The sequence below is a fragment of the Oryzias latipes genome, chromosome 14 (genome assembly GCF_053564925.1).
Source record: "Oryzias latipes strain Hd-rR chromosome 14, Olatipes_Hd-rR_3.1".
NCBI classification, from domain to species: domain Eukaryota; kingdom Metazoa; phylum Chordata; class Actinopteri; order Beloniformes; family Adrianichthyidae; genus Oryzias; species Oryzias latipes.
The window spans coordinates 17,002,921-17,016,370 of NC_136250.1; the positions used below are offsets into that span (position 1 = coordinate 17,002,921).

General features: G+C 39.8%; 2 protein-coding genes across 2 annotated transcripts; one reads left to right on the forward strand and one right to left on the reverse strand.

The window, feature by feature from the left end:
* Positions 1–550: 550 nt before the first annotated feature.
* On the forward strand, positions 551–6,116 carry LOC101156188 (ribonucleoside-diphosphate reductase large subunit). The gene is made up of 19 exons (XM_004076476.4): positions 551–742; positions 1,418–1,506; positions 1,585–1,762; positions 1,835–1,935; positions 2,019–2,078; positions 2,830–2,869; positions 2,961–3,123; positions 3,198–3,339; positions 3,436–3,519; positions 3,604–3,765; positions 3,862–3,941; positions 4,043–4,244; positions 4,323–4,472; positions 4,561–4,782; positions 4,869–4,945; positions 5,018–5,153; positions 5,220–5,315; positions 5,393–5,581; positions 5,662–6,116. Exons 1-19 carry the CDS (start codon positions 724–726, stop codon positions 5,851–5,853), a joined length of 2,382 nt encoding a protein of 793 aa, XP_004076524.1. The 5' UTR covers positions 551–723; the 3' UTR covers positions 5,854–6,116.
* An 821-nt stretch (positions 6,117–6,937) lies between these two features.
* Positions 6,938–13,179, reverse strand: LOC101167976 (short transient receptor potential channel 2-like). The gene is made up of 13 exons (XM_023962824.2): positions 13,032–13,179; positions 12,054–12,746; positions 11,762–11,962; positions 11,510–11,674; positions 11,188–11,362; positions 10,909–11,109; positions 10,668–10,830; positions 10,496–10,588; positions 10,092–10,284; positions 9,875–10,002; positions 8,783–8,855; positions 8,550–8,667; positions 6,938–7,892 (listed from the first exon to the last, which is right to left on the reverse strand). Exons 1-13 carry the CDS (start codon positions 13,044–13,046, stop codon positions 7,078–7,080), a joined length of 3,033 nt encoding a protein of 1,010 aa, XP_023818592.2. The 5' UTR covers positions 13,047–13,179; the 3' UTR covers positions 6,938–7,077.
* Between the last annotated feature and the right edge of the window lie 271 nt (positions 13,180–13,450).

Sequence of the window (13,450 nt, forward strand, 5' to 3'; positions counted from 1 at the left end):
CACGGTTTCTTGTTCAGTGCGCTGTCACTCCTACAGGCAGGTGTCAAATGGAAAGAATACACTTTAAATGTCTGGGTTGTTTCACTATTGCTAGGTTAATGACGAAGGAATTAGGGATATCACTCCGGAATTTTTATTCATTTATTTATTTTGCAAAAATGTTCTTGTTTGTTTGAGTTTAACATTTTTTCAAATTATCTATACTAGTTTGATTAATTTTTTAAATAATAAACAAATACTTTACTTTAAACTATTGTTATTCTTTTAAATAGCATGAATGTGTAATTCCTGCATACTCACTGGTTCATTTTTTATCGTAACAATGCTTTTTAAGTGATAAGTGACATTCTAATGCGGCTTTTGAAGTGGTATTGTCATATTTAGGTCTAGTAATTGCTGTGTTTATTGTTTACAATCCCGCCAGAATTTACCTCACAAAAGCAAACCGGAAGTTGTAGAAGGACCCCCATCCTGACTGTGATTGGTTAAGATGCCCGCCCAGGTCTTCTCTGATTGGTTGGAAAACTGACACAACTGCACCTAACTGGCCAGTGTTCTGTTGGCGCTCTCAGTTTAAGATTCAAGATTATAGTAGATTCGAGGTGCCGGGTTATTCCTGAGATAACTCCTTTATAACGTAATTGTTTGATTTGTATTTGGACTCCGTTAAAAGGAAGACTTCAGTATTTGCTTTGTGAAATTGCCAGCGTCTTTACAGTCAACATGCATGTCATTAAACGAGGTATTTCTGCTTGATTTTCTGTTTTTGCTATGATATCGGGTAATGTGTATGTTCTTCTTGGCTGCTAGTATGTATAGTGCTTAAAACGTTGTTATTATTTGGAATGATATGCAATAACTATGCAATAACTAATAATAGTTAAACTTTTAATGCGTGTTTCCGGCTTTTGTTGTGTGGAGTTTCCTTCAGCAATGGACAAATATGACAATAGGAGGATTCGTGAACAGAAAAGACTTAGTAACTATGTCTTAATTAGACTGTGTACTATTTTAGAATGTATTATTGTATAATGTTTATTGTATTATTTATATTATATTTAGATCAATAAGTTTTGCTTTGGAACGATTTTTAATTTATTTATTTATTAGAAGTCGAGTCGTTAAACGGATCGGCAAACTTTTTGTTCTCTAATTTTTTCCGTTTCTATGTTGTATTTTAATAAAGTTACCTTGTGGATTACACACATTTTTTGCACATAACATGTATATGTCTGTAGGATTTCAGATGGGTTTGGTTTATAGTGATGTTTTGGCGCGCTCCTTTGTTGGGATAAGTGACTCACTGGTGTGTTTATTGCGGCTTTTCTTTGCATTACAAATAAAAGTAACTGGGACAAGACTGGAAAATGCTCCATTAAAATAAAACCAAAGCTATTCCCTTGTCTTTCTTTTTCAGATGGGCGCCGTGAAGCAGTTAGTTTTGACAAAATTACCTCCCGCATCCAGAAGCTTTGTTATGGGCTGAACAGTGACTTTGTGGATCCTGTAAGTTCCAAACAAAAAGGAGAAAAAAACGCATCATTTTCCACGTGTGGTCTGATTTTGTGTGTTCTGTCTCTGCAGGCTCAGATTACCATGAAGGTGATCCAGGGTCTTTACAGTGGAGTCACCACTGTGGAGCTGGACACTTTGGCTGCAGAGACCGCTGCAACCCTCACTACTAAACACCCCGACTATGCAATCCTGGCTGCTAGAATTGCTGTGTCTAACCTGCACAAAGAAACTAAAAAAGTATTTAGCGGTAGGTAACAACTGAATCAAAACAAAACCAATGGGTTTAAGCTTCTGCAATAAATATATATTTTGAATGCAGATGTGATGGAGGATTTGTACAATTATGTCAACCCCTTAAATAAACGTCATTCCCCCATGATCTCCAAGGAGACACTCGAAATTGTCCTTGAAAACAAGGATGTAAGTCACTTTTCTCATAGTTTTGAAAGTTTAGTAAACAATTTTGTGTTGATGCAAATATTCTACTTTTTCTTTTTTTACAGCGCCTGAACTCAGCCATCATTTATGACAGAGACTTCTCCTACAACTTCTTTGGCTTTAAGGTAAACTTTTATTTGCTGCTCAAGATTTTGTGGAAATTAATTGTTTTTTTTTAATAGTCCATAAATTAGGAATTTGTCATATTTGTCAACTATGATTTTATTTTTGTTTTGTTAAGTATTTAAGTTCATTATGTCTACATAAAAACTTTCTTTCTTGCAAAAAAATCCTGAGAAACATAACTTTTGAGATGAAAAAACTTAAAAATCCATAATTTGGTTATTTACTTACATGACTTTGTAAACTATAGAACTATTCAACTAAAGTACAAGCAAAGGTCAGCATTTCAGAGTGAAACAAAAATTAGGATTGCTGATATTTTAATGGAACAACCTTTCGAAACACTTAATTCAGAAGGGAAGTAAATAAATTGTTTAAATAAAAGAGTCAGTTTTTATCAAAATGGCAAAAAAATGATTGTCCTAAAATATTGTCTTCAAAAAAGCCATAATCCTAAGAAAGCATGGAACAGAAACAGATTCAATGTTATGGTGGAATTATTAGGATGTTGCTGAGGTAAAAATGATTAAAATATTAGAAATAACATTAAGTCTATAAAATATAAATAAACACATTCCCTTTTTTCTATATATCCCAGAAAAAAATAAGATTGATCTTCTTTATATTTATCTCTTTTTATTTTGTGATATTTACACGGTTGAAATTTAAATCAGACTTTGTATTTAAATGTTTTACATATGAATAAAATAATATATATTAATTGACAGATATATATTGTTTTATTTTTCTCAGACATTAGAGCGGTCATATCTGCTGAAGATCAATGGAAAAGGTGCGTTTCCTGTAATTTGATACACATGAGGATGCAAATGGTCAAGTCATGATCTAAATTGCTAAACCTCTGATTAACATCTCCCCTGCAGCTGCTGAGAGACCCCAGCACATGCTAATGAGGGTGGCTGTCGGCATTCACAAGACCGACATTGATGAGGCCATTGAGACATACAATTTGCTGTCAGAGAAGTGGTTCACCCATGCCTCCCCAACTCTATTCAACGCAGGCACCAACAGACCACAGCTGTCCAGGTAAAACAAAGGCAAACCCCAGGGCAAACTTTCACTTCAATCTGGTCTTCTAATGTAAATATTTCTATCTTCAGTTGTTTCCTGCTTGCCATGAAGGATGATAGCATCGATGGCATCTACGACACGCTGAAGCAGTGTGCCCTCGTCTCCAAATCGGCTGGAGGCATTGGACTGGCAGTGAGCTGCATCAGAGCAACTGGCAGCTATATTGCAGGGGTGAGCTCAGCTCATAATATAGAAAGTCCAGCTAGGATAAGAATGTTTTAACCAAATTTGTTTCCTTCTTTTGTGTATTTTTTCAATCTGATTCAGACTAACGGCACCTCCAACGGGCTTGTTCCTATGCTGCGAGTGTACAACAATACAGCCCGTTACGTGGACCAGGGTGGCAACAAGGTGAGAGATATATTTATGACCATTCCTGTCACTTTCTTTATCATTGCACATTTTTCTACATGAATGAATGTCCTGTCCGTTTAGAGACCCGGAGCCTTTGCTGTGTACCTGGAGCCGTGGCATGCAGATGTGTTTGAGTTTTTGGACCTAAAAAAGAACACTGGTAAAGAAGAACAGAGAGCCAGAGACCTGTTCTTCGCCTTGTGGATCCCGGACCTTTTCATGAAACGAGTGGAAAACAATCAGGTAAACTTAAAAAAAACAACACTCTTTTGTAACTGTTAAAAAAAGATCTTAAATTGAAATAAAACGATTTTTATTAATCTTTTGGTGTTCTTGTAGGACTGGTCGCTCATGTGCCCCAGCGAATGTCCAGGTTTGGAGGAGTGCTGGGGGGAGGAGTTTGAGCAGCTCTACATTCGGTAAGATAAGCTCACATAGTCACTGTTTATTTTTTTTTTTTTTATATATATTTTGAGTTGGCTTACTGACTTAAATTTCTGTTGTTCCTGCAACGTTTAAGGTATGAGAAGGAGGGCAGGGCTAAACGTGTGGTGAAGGCTCAGCAGGTGTGGTACGCCATCATCGAGTCGCAGACGGAAACCGGGACGCCATATATGCTCTACAAGGACGCCTGCAATGGCAAGAGCAACCAGCAAAATCTAGGCACCATTAAATCCAGTAATCTGTGCACAGAGATTGTAGAGTACACAAGCAAAGACGAGGTGAGGAGTGCACAACTGTACTAAAACGGCACTTTTGTGTACGCATGTTCTCATTCAGCTTCATTCTGCTGTCCACAGGTTGCAGTTTGTAACCTGGCATCTATTGCCCTAAACATGTATGTCACCCCAGAAAAGACCTTTGACTTCAAAAAGCTGGCATCCGTGACTAAAGTCATTGTCAAAAACCTGAATAAGATCATCGACATCAACTACTACCCAGTAGCTGAGGTAATGTTTCACATCAAGTGTTGTTTCCCAACAAACCCCTCAGTTTAGTCCAACAAGCCTTCAGTATTTCCTCCTTTCCCCCCTACAGGCTGAAAGATCAAACAGGCGTCACAGGCCAATTGGAATTGGCGTGCAGGGTCTGGCTGATGCATTTATCCTCATGCGCTACGCATTTGAAAGTCCAGAGGCCCAGCTGCTCAACATTCAGATCTTTGAAACCATCTACTACGCCGCCCTGGAGGCCAGCTGTGAGCTAGCAGCACATTACGGCACTTACGAAACCTACGCCGGTTCTCCTGTCAGCAAGGGAGTGAGTCGATATCAGAAATATTTAAAGCTGTCTCGGCTCAAGGACTAGCAGCTTGATGGACTAAAAAAAACATTTTTTCTCTCCAGATCCTGCAGTACGACATGTGGGGCAAAACCCCAACAGATCTCTGGGACTGGGAAGCACTTAAAGCCAAAATTGCTCTGTAAGTTATCCTGTTAATATTTCGTTTATATCCAGACATATTGATTTTTTAACTCCTTCTGATCATCTTCAGACACGGTGTAAGGAACAGCCTGCTTTTGGCCCCCATGCCCACAGCGTCCACCGCCCAGATCCTGGGCAACAATGAGTCCATTGAAGCGTATACAAGCAACATCTACACACGCAGGGTGCTCTCAGGAGAGTTTCAGGTCAGTGCAGGTCACATTTGGTGTCTGCCTGAAGTTTTGCAGCGGTTCACTTTTCCTGTTTTGCAGATCGTGAACCCTCACCTGCTGAAGGATCTCACAGAAAGAGGATTGTGGAACGAAGACATGAAGAACCAGCTGATTGCTCAAAACGGCTCCATCCAGGTAAATGTTAAGCTGTCAACCCAGGTGTATCTGTTCCCAATGCTGCTTTGGTGAACACGCGCCCAATATGTCCTCAGGAAATTGAAGGAATCCCTGCAGATCTGAAGCAGCTTTATAAAACTGTCTGGGAGATCTCTCAAAAGACTGTCCTGAAGATGGCAGCAGATCGTGGTGCTTACATCGACCAGAGCCAGTCTCTTAACATTCATATTGCTGAGCCAAACTATGGTAAACTCACCAGCATGCACTTCTACGGATGGAAGCTGGTAAGGCACTCAAGCTGCGTTCGACTATGCTTTAAATTCAGAATGTATTTTTTTTATTTAGCTTTTTTTGTGTGCCGCAGGGCCTTAAAACTGGTATGTACTACCTGCGCACAAAACCAGCTGCCAACCCCATCCAGTTCACGCTGAACAAGGAGAAATTAAAGGAGGCCCAGACAACCAGAAGTGCAGAGGAGGAGCTCCGAGAGCTTAACAACGCAGCAATGGTCTGCTCCCTAGCAAACAAAGACGAATGCCTGATGTGCGGCTCCTGAGGCTTTTTACTCCACAACACCCTAGCGACTCAACCACTGAAGGTGGATGACGATGAAAATGCCCACTTACCTCAACTTATAGATTTTTGCCATGTTATTTAATTTTAATGGATTAATGGATTTCTTTTGTTGCAATAATGTTTTGTATAGCATTTTTAAAAATGAATGAACTGTCTTTAGCCACAGTTCTGTCACATGCTAATGATGAATTTCATACTTAGTGTTTTAAAATGTGTGGAAAATAAAAGTTTTTCTTCAATTGTCTTGCTCTCAACTATTATTTAGAGGAATAAAGTTTAAAAAAAAGTCTTTATTTTGTATTTCAAAAAGAAAATTAATAAATACAGACACACACAGACATATATATATATATAATGTGTGTGTGTGCATATATACACACCTAAATTATATTAAAACTTGCTTTAATATATATATACATGTTCTGACAGCTACTTCTCCATTTTATGGGGGGAAAATGCAAGTGAACTGAAATAGTTACATCTCAGCAGTCAGAACTGGCAGCAATCCTGACAGGACAACATGCCAGTGTTTGTCCAGGCCACTAATACATAGTAGTGTGCCATGGGACACTTAATGCTTCAGGTTAAGAATTAATGACTGTGCTGGTTTATAAACTCTCAGGAGAGCAGAATGTGTTAAACAAGCTGAGACCTGCGCTGTTGCACTGCAGCATTGCAAATGACTGACCAAATTCCTTTTTTAAATGCATAAAATCAGGCGAATTCACAACTGAGACAGAAGCAAATGTGATTCCAAACCATTTAATGGCTTTATAGAGTAAAAACAGTAAGTACAAAACAGCCCGTTTGTTTTCTCCTACTTCAGTTATTTCAAAACTAGAATGGCCTACCGAAAATGTTAAATATAAAACTTAAAAGTGACATTGTGCAAACTGTAACTACATTTTACTGCTACTTTTATTAAATTTAGCATTTTTTCTGATTTGAATCCAATGATCACTGAGATATGGAGCCAAAATATTTGTTGTCTGTCTTAAACCTGAAGGGCAGCAGTTCCAGTCACCTTTGGGGGAAGGCAGAATGTATTAACTTGACAGACAGTAATTTGGAGTGTCTTTCAGATTTACCTTTGCATTTAATTTGCTGGTTTCATTTTGACTTTTCTTTGCACTTGAAAACGTTTATTCAAATCAGATTAAGAGGAAACTCATCTGATTGTGACAGCCTAAAAGAATCAGATGATCTAAGTTTTCACAGTTAAGCCATCAATCGACCCTACAGCCTCCCGTGAACCAAAGCCCGTGTCCTGTGAGCTGCTGCTTCCTGTTGGAGATGGTGTTATTTTGATATCTCCAGGTTTTTCTCCACTGCCCCTACCATGCAGCTTTTCTGCTACTCCATTCTCAACTTTTTTACCTTTAATTAATTCTGCTTTAGCTTGTTTATCTCTCAGCTCCAGGTCTTTGAACTTCCTCAGTATCTCTTTGGTGTCATTTGTTTCACAGCTGACTGTGGTGCTCTCGGTGTGCTCTGGGATAATCTCTGAGGGTTTTCCTGGCACCTTTGCTCCACTGTTAACCTCTTCTTCAAGGGTGGCAAAACTTACCCTTTCTGCAATCTCTTCTATGTCTTTGCCATTTTCATTCTTGCCCGTTTCTGCCTGCTCCCCTGTCAAACTGCTCTCCTCTTTAGCTCGTCCTTCCTCCATTTTCACCACCTCACAGTCTTTCTCCTGCATAGCTCCCACTTCTCTACATTCATCCACCTGCTGTGAATCGGACTCCTGAGTCTCTAAATCAGCTTTTTCTTGACCTTCCCCTTCCTCTCCATGATTCACTGCCAATTTAAGTGATGTATTTTTGTCGTCTTGTCTGCTGTTAAAACCTCTAAAATTATTCTTGGCACCAGTTATGTATTTTCCGAGCACGGAGGATCCATCGTTAGTCAGGGCATCAATGGCAGCAGGACGATCAGCCATCAGGAGCTGCTGAAAAACTTTCATATCACTGTGCATCCTGGTCACAGCTTTGCTGAGTTCAGTAATCCGATTACCGATATCTGAGAAAGAAAATTACTCTCATTACACCACAGCAACCTGGTATTCTTGGGACAAATAATATTGCAGTTAGTTAAATGAGAATTTTAATTTAATCTTGATATGAGTACAATTTAAGATAACAGAAGATGGGCAAAGGAAACTAGTGGAAATAAACTAAATGTTTTCGGTTTTTTGAAAAAGATTTTTGAAGTGAATTAAAAAACAATGAAACTTTCAATTGTGTTTATGCACAAAAAGTTGAGGTTTCAAAGTGTTGTGACTGTCTGACTGGCTCAAAAAATGACAATTTTTTGATGGAGTCCTGCATTCAAAATATTCTTTTTTCACTGCATCAATTACTGAACACACAGCACAGAATAAATTAAAATATGTTGCAGCAACTTTCCCACACTTCTATATTTTGAGTTTCCTTTAACAATGAATACGGTAATCCTGCAGAGCTGAAGAAAATACCGGCTTCTTAGAAACTGTACTCCGACTGCGTTTGTTGAGTCTACCTTCATTTGAGTTCTTTGTATAACGGTGTGATGAAGTGGACGGCCAGGACTTTCATGTGACAGAATATTAAATAAGCAAATAATAGACCACTAAAGATCTTATAATGCCATAAATCTTTTAAGTACACATCTGTGTGAGGTTGACAAAATCCTGTTTACCTTTCCTCTTGGTCTCCTCAAACTCTCTGCGAGCAGACTCAATGTAGCGCTGCACCAATGCCCTAATCACCTGCTGGCGGTACGGTATCTGGCTCTCCTCAGACATCCTGTCACTGGGCTTTTTACACCACAAAAGCACAGAAACCATGTTAATGTTGTTTCATTCAGAGTGGGAAAAAATAATTTGCAAATGACATGAACCATTTATATATTTTCCTCAAATATGTGTTTACCATGGAGTCTATAGGAGGATATTTTTGCTCTGAAGAATAAGTGCAGCAGCAGCAGATTCGTCTGAAGATACCCCTGAAGCAGAACGTAAAACACAAAATATTACAGCTAAACAATATTGTGCAAAAAATAAATTAAATGTACAGTTAAACAAGTTGCTTTTACTTTTTTATCATTTCTAGTCAGAACTTCTAAATGTCAATTCACACCATGAAATAACCCAAATGTCACAGATTCTGTTCACTAAGCTGAGGATAAGGCAAAAAGATAGGAGAAAAACATATTTAGAAGAACTTTTTTCATTTTTATTTTTTCTGATTAGATCCCACGAGGAAAAGAAAACAAGTTTGATTCTTTAACTGTTAAATTTTTTTTTAAAAAGCCCAAATGTGGTACCAAGCTAGACAAAGGAAAAAAACTAAACTGCTTATCTCAACTCCACCTAAGCTAGAAGGAAATGAAAAATCAAAGCACTTCAGTATGAGAATTTAGTTAATGAATAAGGAGAACAGCCTAAAACAATATTTTAGATTACTGTTTTGACCTCCTCAGAGTTTCTTTGTTTAAAAAAAAACACATGTCATATCTGAGATGTAGAAAAAAAATAAGAGCATGTTCAGAATTGAAGAACAACCCATTTTAAATTCAAGAAAAGCCTTAAATAGAATTTGATTTACATGTTTACATCATCAACTTGATCAAAAGTTATTCCAGCAAATCAAACAAAACAAACATCTTTGTCATCACAGTGACATGCAGGGAAACTTGAGTTTAGGAAGTTTCCAAACTTTGAGTTTATGTTCTACGAAGGCCAAATATGAAGTCCATGGATTCTTTTGAGCCACATCATGTACTGGGAAACGTGCTATACAAATAAAGTTTGATTTGAAAAACTCCTGGCTACTTAAAAGCTATATAACATCATGTAACATTTAAAGAACCCATCATAAAATCACAAAGAGTTACTTCAGTTAATTCTGAACAGGTGGAGACATTGTTTGAGCCTTTTGTCTGAGACCAGACAACCTTAAGTTAGTGGGTCCTTTTTTGGAAACTACTCTTCTTGGTGTCCACATTTGGACACTTTTAGTTACCTCAGTATGTAAAACACAGCTTTAGGTGAAGGAATGATGTTGAAGGGCACAGGCATGGTCAGGCCCTCTCTGAAGTAACTGAGGTACAGCTTTGATCTGGCAAACTTCCACTCGACGTCCGCATCATCCTGAAACAAAAAGATGTCAACAGCTATCACAAAGACTTATCTTCATCAGATGTTACTGGACCTGCAGCACCAGTCAACCCAGTCTTTACCTCAATTTTCTGAAATGAGTTTGTAATCATAGCAATGAGCATGTTGAGGAGGACAATGACGATGACAAGAGTGAAGATACCGTACAAAATCCTCCCCACAAACTCTGCCAACACAAACTGTGGCATGTCCACAAAGTCCTGGTTGGCAACACCAAACATGGTCCAGAATAAGAAGTTGAAAGTTTCATTAAACCTGGAAAAGTAGAAAATAAGTTACTGAGGCAGCTTGGAGATGAAAGAAGCCTAGACTTTTTCTATTTGTGGGTTGATAGGTCAATCTCACATTTAAACTTGTTTTACAGGACTTAATTTATGCAGTAATACCAGATAACTATTATTCGATCAATAAATAGTTAACCAAAGAGTAAGTGCCAGCTGAACTGAGCTGTCTCCTCTGATGTTACCTGCCGAGATGGGGAGAGATGACATAAGGAACATAGACGTTGTTGATGCCACAGAGGAATGCTGTTCCAATAATCATGAGTATAAACATGAATCTATGAGACAAAAGCAGAATATCTTTACTTATTTTCAAACTCCACTTATGACAATGATGACATGAGGTGATGCTGTTACCTCATCATGTCATCAATCATCTTTCCAATGGAGATCTGAAGCGTTCCCAGGGACTCATGGGCTGGCAGGATGTACGCCAAACGGGTAAAGCTCAGCATGCTCGTCACGGCGAACAGCACCTCTGAAATCAGCTGGGGGTCTTCCTGATGCCAGTCGTCTCGTACTTTGACACAGGAGGGCAATTAAGATTTGTGAACTTAAAAAAGAATTAGCACTCTCTGTGACGCCATCCTGTCCTCACCTGTCTGAGTGAAGTAGATGCACTGCTCGCTGTTGCTGTCATCGTGGCAGAGGAAGTAGCCTTTGAGCATGATGACCACACGCAGCGTAAAGGATGCCAGGTACATGCTGAGCACCACCATGTCCAGGCAGTTCCACCAGTCAAGAAAATAGCTCCGCAACCCTTCAATCCACACTTCTTTACACTCATACCAGAAGAATCCTTGCGGAGACACAAGCAGCAATGAGAACTTACTGGAATCATGGAAGCTATTTTAAAAGCAGAGAAAAATGATCTTACCGACCACCCACACCATGTGGAATGAGCTGTGCAGAATGTCCTGGTGTCTAGAGGCAAATTTATCTCGATACATCTCCATGGTTATTGACTCTCCAAGTAATGTGATGAGGAACCACAGATATGATGCAGCATGAAGAAGGAATTTGATCACTGGGATCTTTAGGATCTTTCCTACCTGCAAACAAACCAAAGATCTGTTGGGGCCAAACCACATGGGACTTATGATACTGTCTTGTTGCTAATCTGAATGTTTCCTGAGTCTGACACCTCAAGGCATTGGTTAGTTATCAGCTTGTAGACAATAGGACAAATTTCCTCAGACCTTGGACTTTGGTGCTATCCAGTAAACAAGACAAAGAAGAGGCATGGTGAAAAAAATTCCCACGGAGACTAGGAGCTTCCAAGCTGTCCTGCTGCCTCTCCATCCAGCCAGGTTTCCGCACCAGATAGATGACAGAACCTGCTGGCAGATTGGGTGTGCCACAAACTGCAACAGTGCAAAGAAAGACTTGTTTTGTCCAGGTTATGCCTTTCCTGCATTCTAGAGCAGTGTGAAGTGTTGGGATTCAACTACCTGCTTCTGGTTATAATTGACAGCAAGCCGCAGGCGGGACAGGTTTGGTATTCCCTCCTCAAAGGCCTGCTCATGTAAAGCTTCCTGGGTCTCGTCTCCACAACTGTTCAAGATGGTGGTGACCTCACTCTGATTACGACACATGCCAAGCAATTCAAACGCAAACTCTTGACACAGTTGCTCCAGGCTGAGGTACTGTGGCTGCAGGAGAAATGAGCCACAACTGGGTCAAGGAGTAAATAGAAAGATACAGAATGAGTAGGCATGCAAAGTGGGGGGGCTTCCTTCACACCTTAAATTCAGGCTCTTTCTGGGACAGTTTCCGGAGCTCTTTGCTGAGACTAAATGCACTGAGCATCGCATCCTCAGAGGTTATGGACAGGTATGCACGGCTGGCGATGCCACGATAGGTGTTGATACGAGACAAGGAGAACTTCAACAGGTCATACTGTCGGCCATTGCGGCACTCCAAACAAGCGCAGGACATCTTGTGAGGATATGGAATGACGTGGCCTTTTTGGGTGAGCATGGTAACGATGTCATACAGGTCTTTCTGACAGGCCAACGTCAAAGGAGTTACACCAGGAGCAAACTGTGAGTTGTCAATAGAGCGGTCGAAAATGGCTTGAGAGAAGGATCGCACATCCATCTTGTTGCCCTTCTCCTGGTCCAGACGGTCCAGCAAGCGCTTCACCACCAGGGGCTGGTTGGTGTCAACAGCAACCAGCAGAGCTTCATGAATCTGCCGGAAGTCAAACTTGACCCCATGAAGGAGCGCATCCATAGCGTCCTCATTCCCCAAGCGGATGGAGAGGTTTAGAGCCTCTCTCCACTGGCGATCTTCAGACTCGTCCAGCTGACGGATGATGCCATCCCCCGTCTTAAGCAACCCACTCAGCAGCCCTATTTTCCCTTCTTGGATGGCGTTGATGAGCCCGGGAGGGAAACGCATCTTTTTGTTCATGATCTCGCGCCATTGTTCCGGCTGAGGAACACATCAATAGCGTTAACCTCAACCCTTACACAAGTACAGTGCATCTATGCATAAACACCTTTTTTTAATTAATTAATATGCATTTAAAAAAGGAAGACAATAGAATGTGATTAAGACTAACATTTGATAGAAATAAGGTGAGGAGTATAGAAAAACAGAATGTCAAAACAGAAGCCAACTAAAATTTACATTTTGATTTAAAAAAATACGTAATTTTTTTAAATGTATATCGTAACACTTTTTCATATCCTGTAATGCAAATAAAACTCTTCTTACCGTGAGATTTTCCATTCCTGGAGACAAAACTAAAGTCCTCTATGTGGATTTCCCAACGTAAGAATACAATCACAGGCTCTGGAGACACAAAGTCGAGTTTTTGCCAACTATTTTTGGAGACTTGGAGATTAAAGCAGAAGATTGTACATTCAGCTTCAAGAAGAAGAAAAGTGATAACATTGCTGATCATGTGCTGCCGCCTGACTGGATGGATTCATCAGCTTCCAATAAACTCTGTAACACACCAAAGTTCCCCAAGGGGAATGGCCAATTAAAATGTAACCTGTTCAAAGTGTTTCATGCTCAGCTGGGCTTAAAGTAAACAGTTTCTGCATTCAAACAGGAATTATCTCTGGTCTCCGCTCTGTACCCAGTGCCTCAGCACAATTAAGCTAGTTGTTAAGGGGCACCCAACTGCT

Coding starts and splice junctions, on each gene's coding strand:
- LOC101156188 (XM_004076476.4), top strand. Junction 1,936..2,018: donor TTGTCCTTGAAAACAAGGAT/GTAAGTCACTTT, acceptor CTTTTTTTACAG/CGCCTGAACTCAGCCATCAT. Junction 4,783..4,868: donor GTTCTCCTGTCAGCAAGGGA/GTGAGTCGATAT, acceptor TTTTCTCTCCAG/ATCCTGCAGTACGACATGTG.
- LOC101167976 (XM_023962824.2), bottom strand. Junction 10,003..10,091: donor ACTCATTTCAGAAAATTGAG/GTAAAGACTGGG, acceptor TTTTTGTTTCAG/GATGATGCGGACGTCGAGTG. Junction 8,856..9,874: donor GCTGTGTTTTACATACTGAG/GTAACTAAAAGT, acceptor GTTCTGCTTCAG/GGGTATCTTCAGACGAATCT.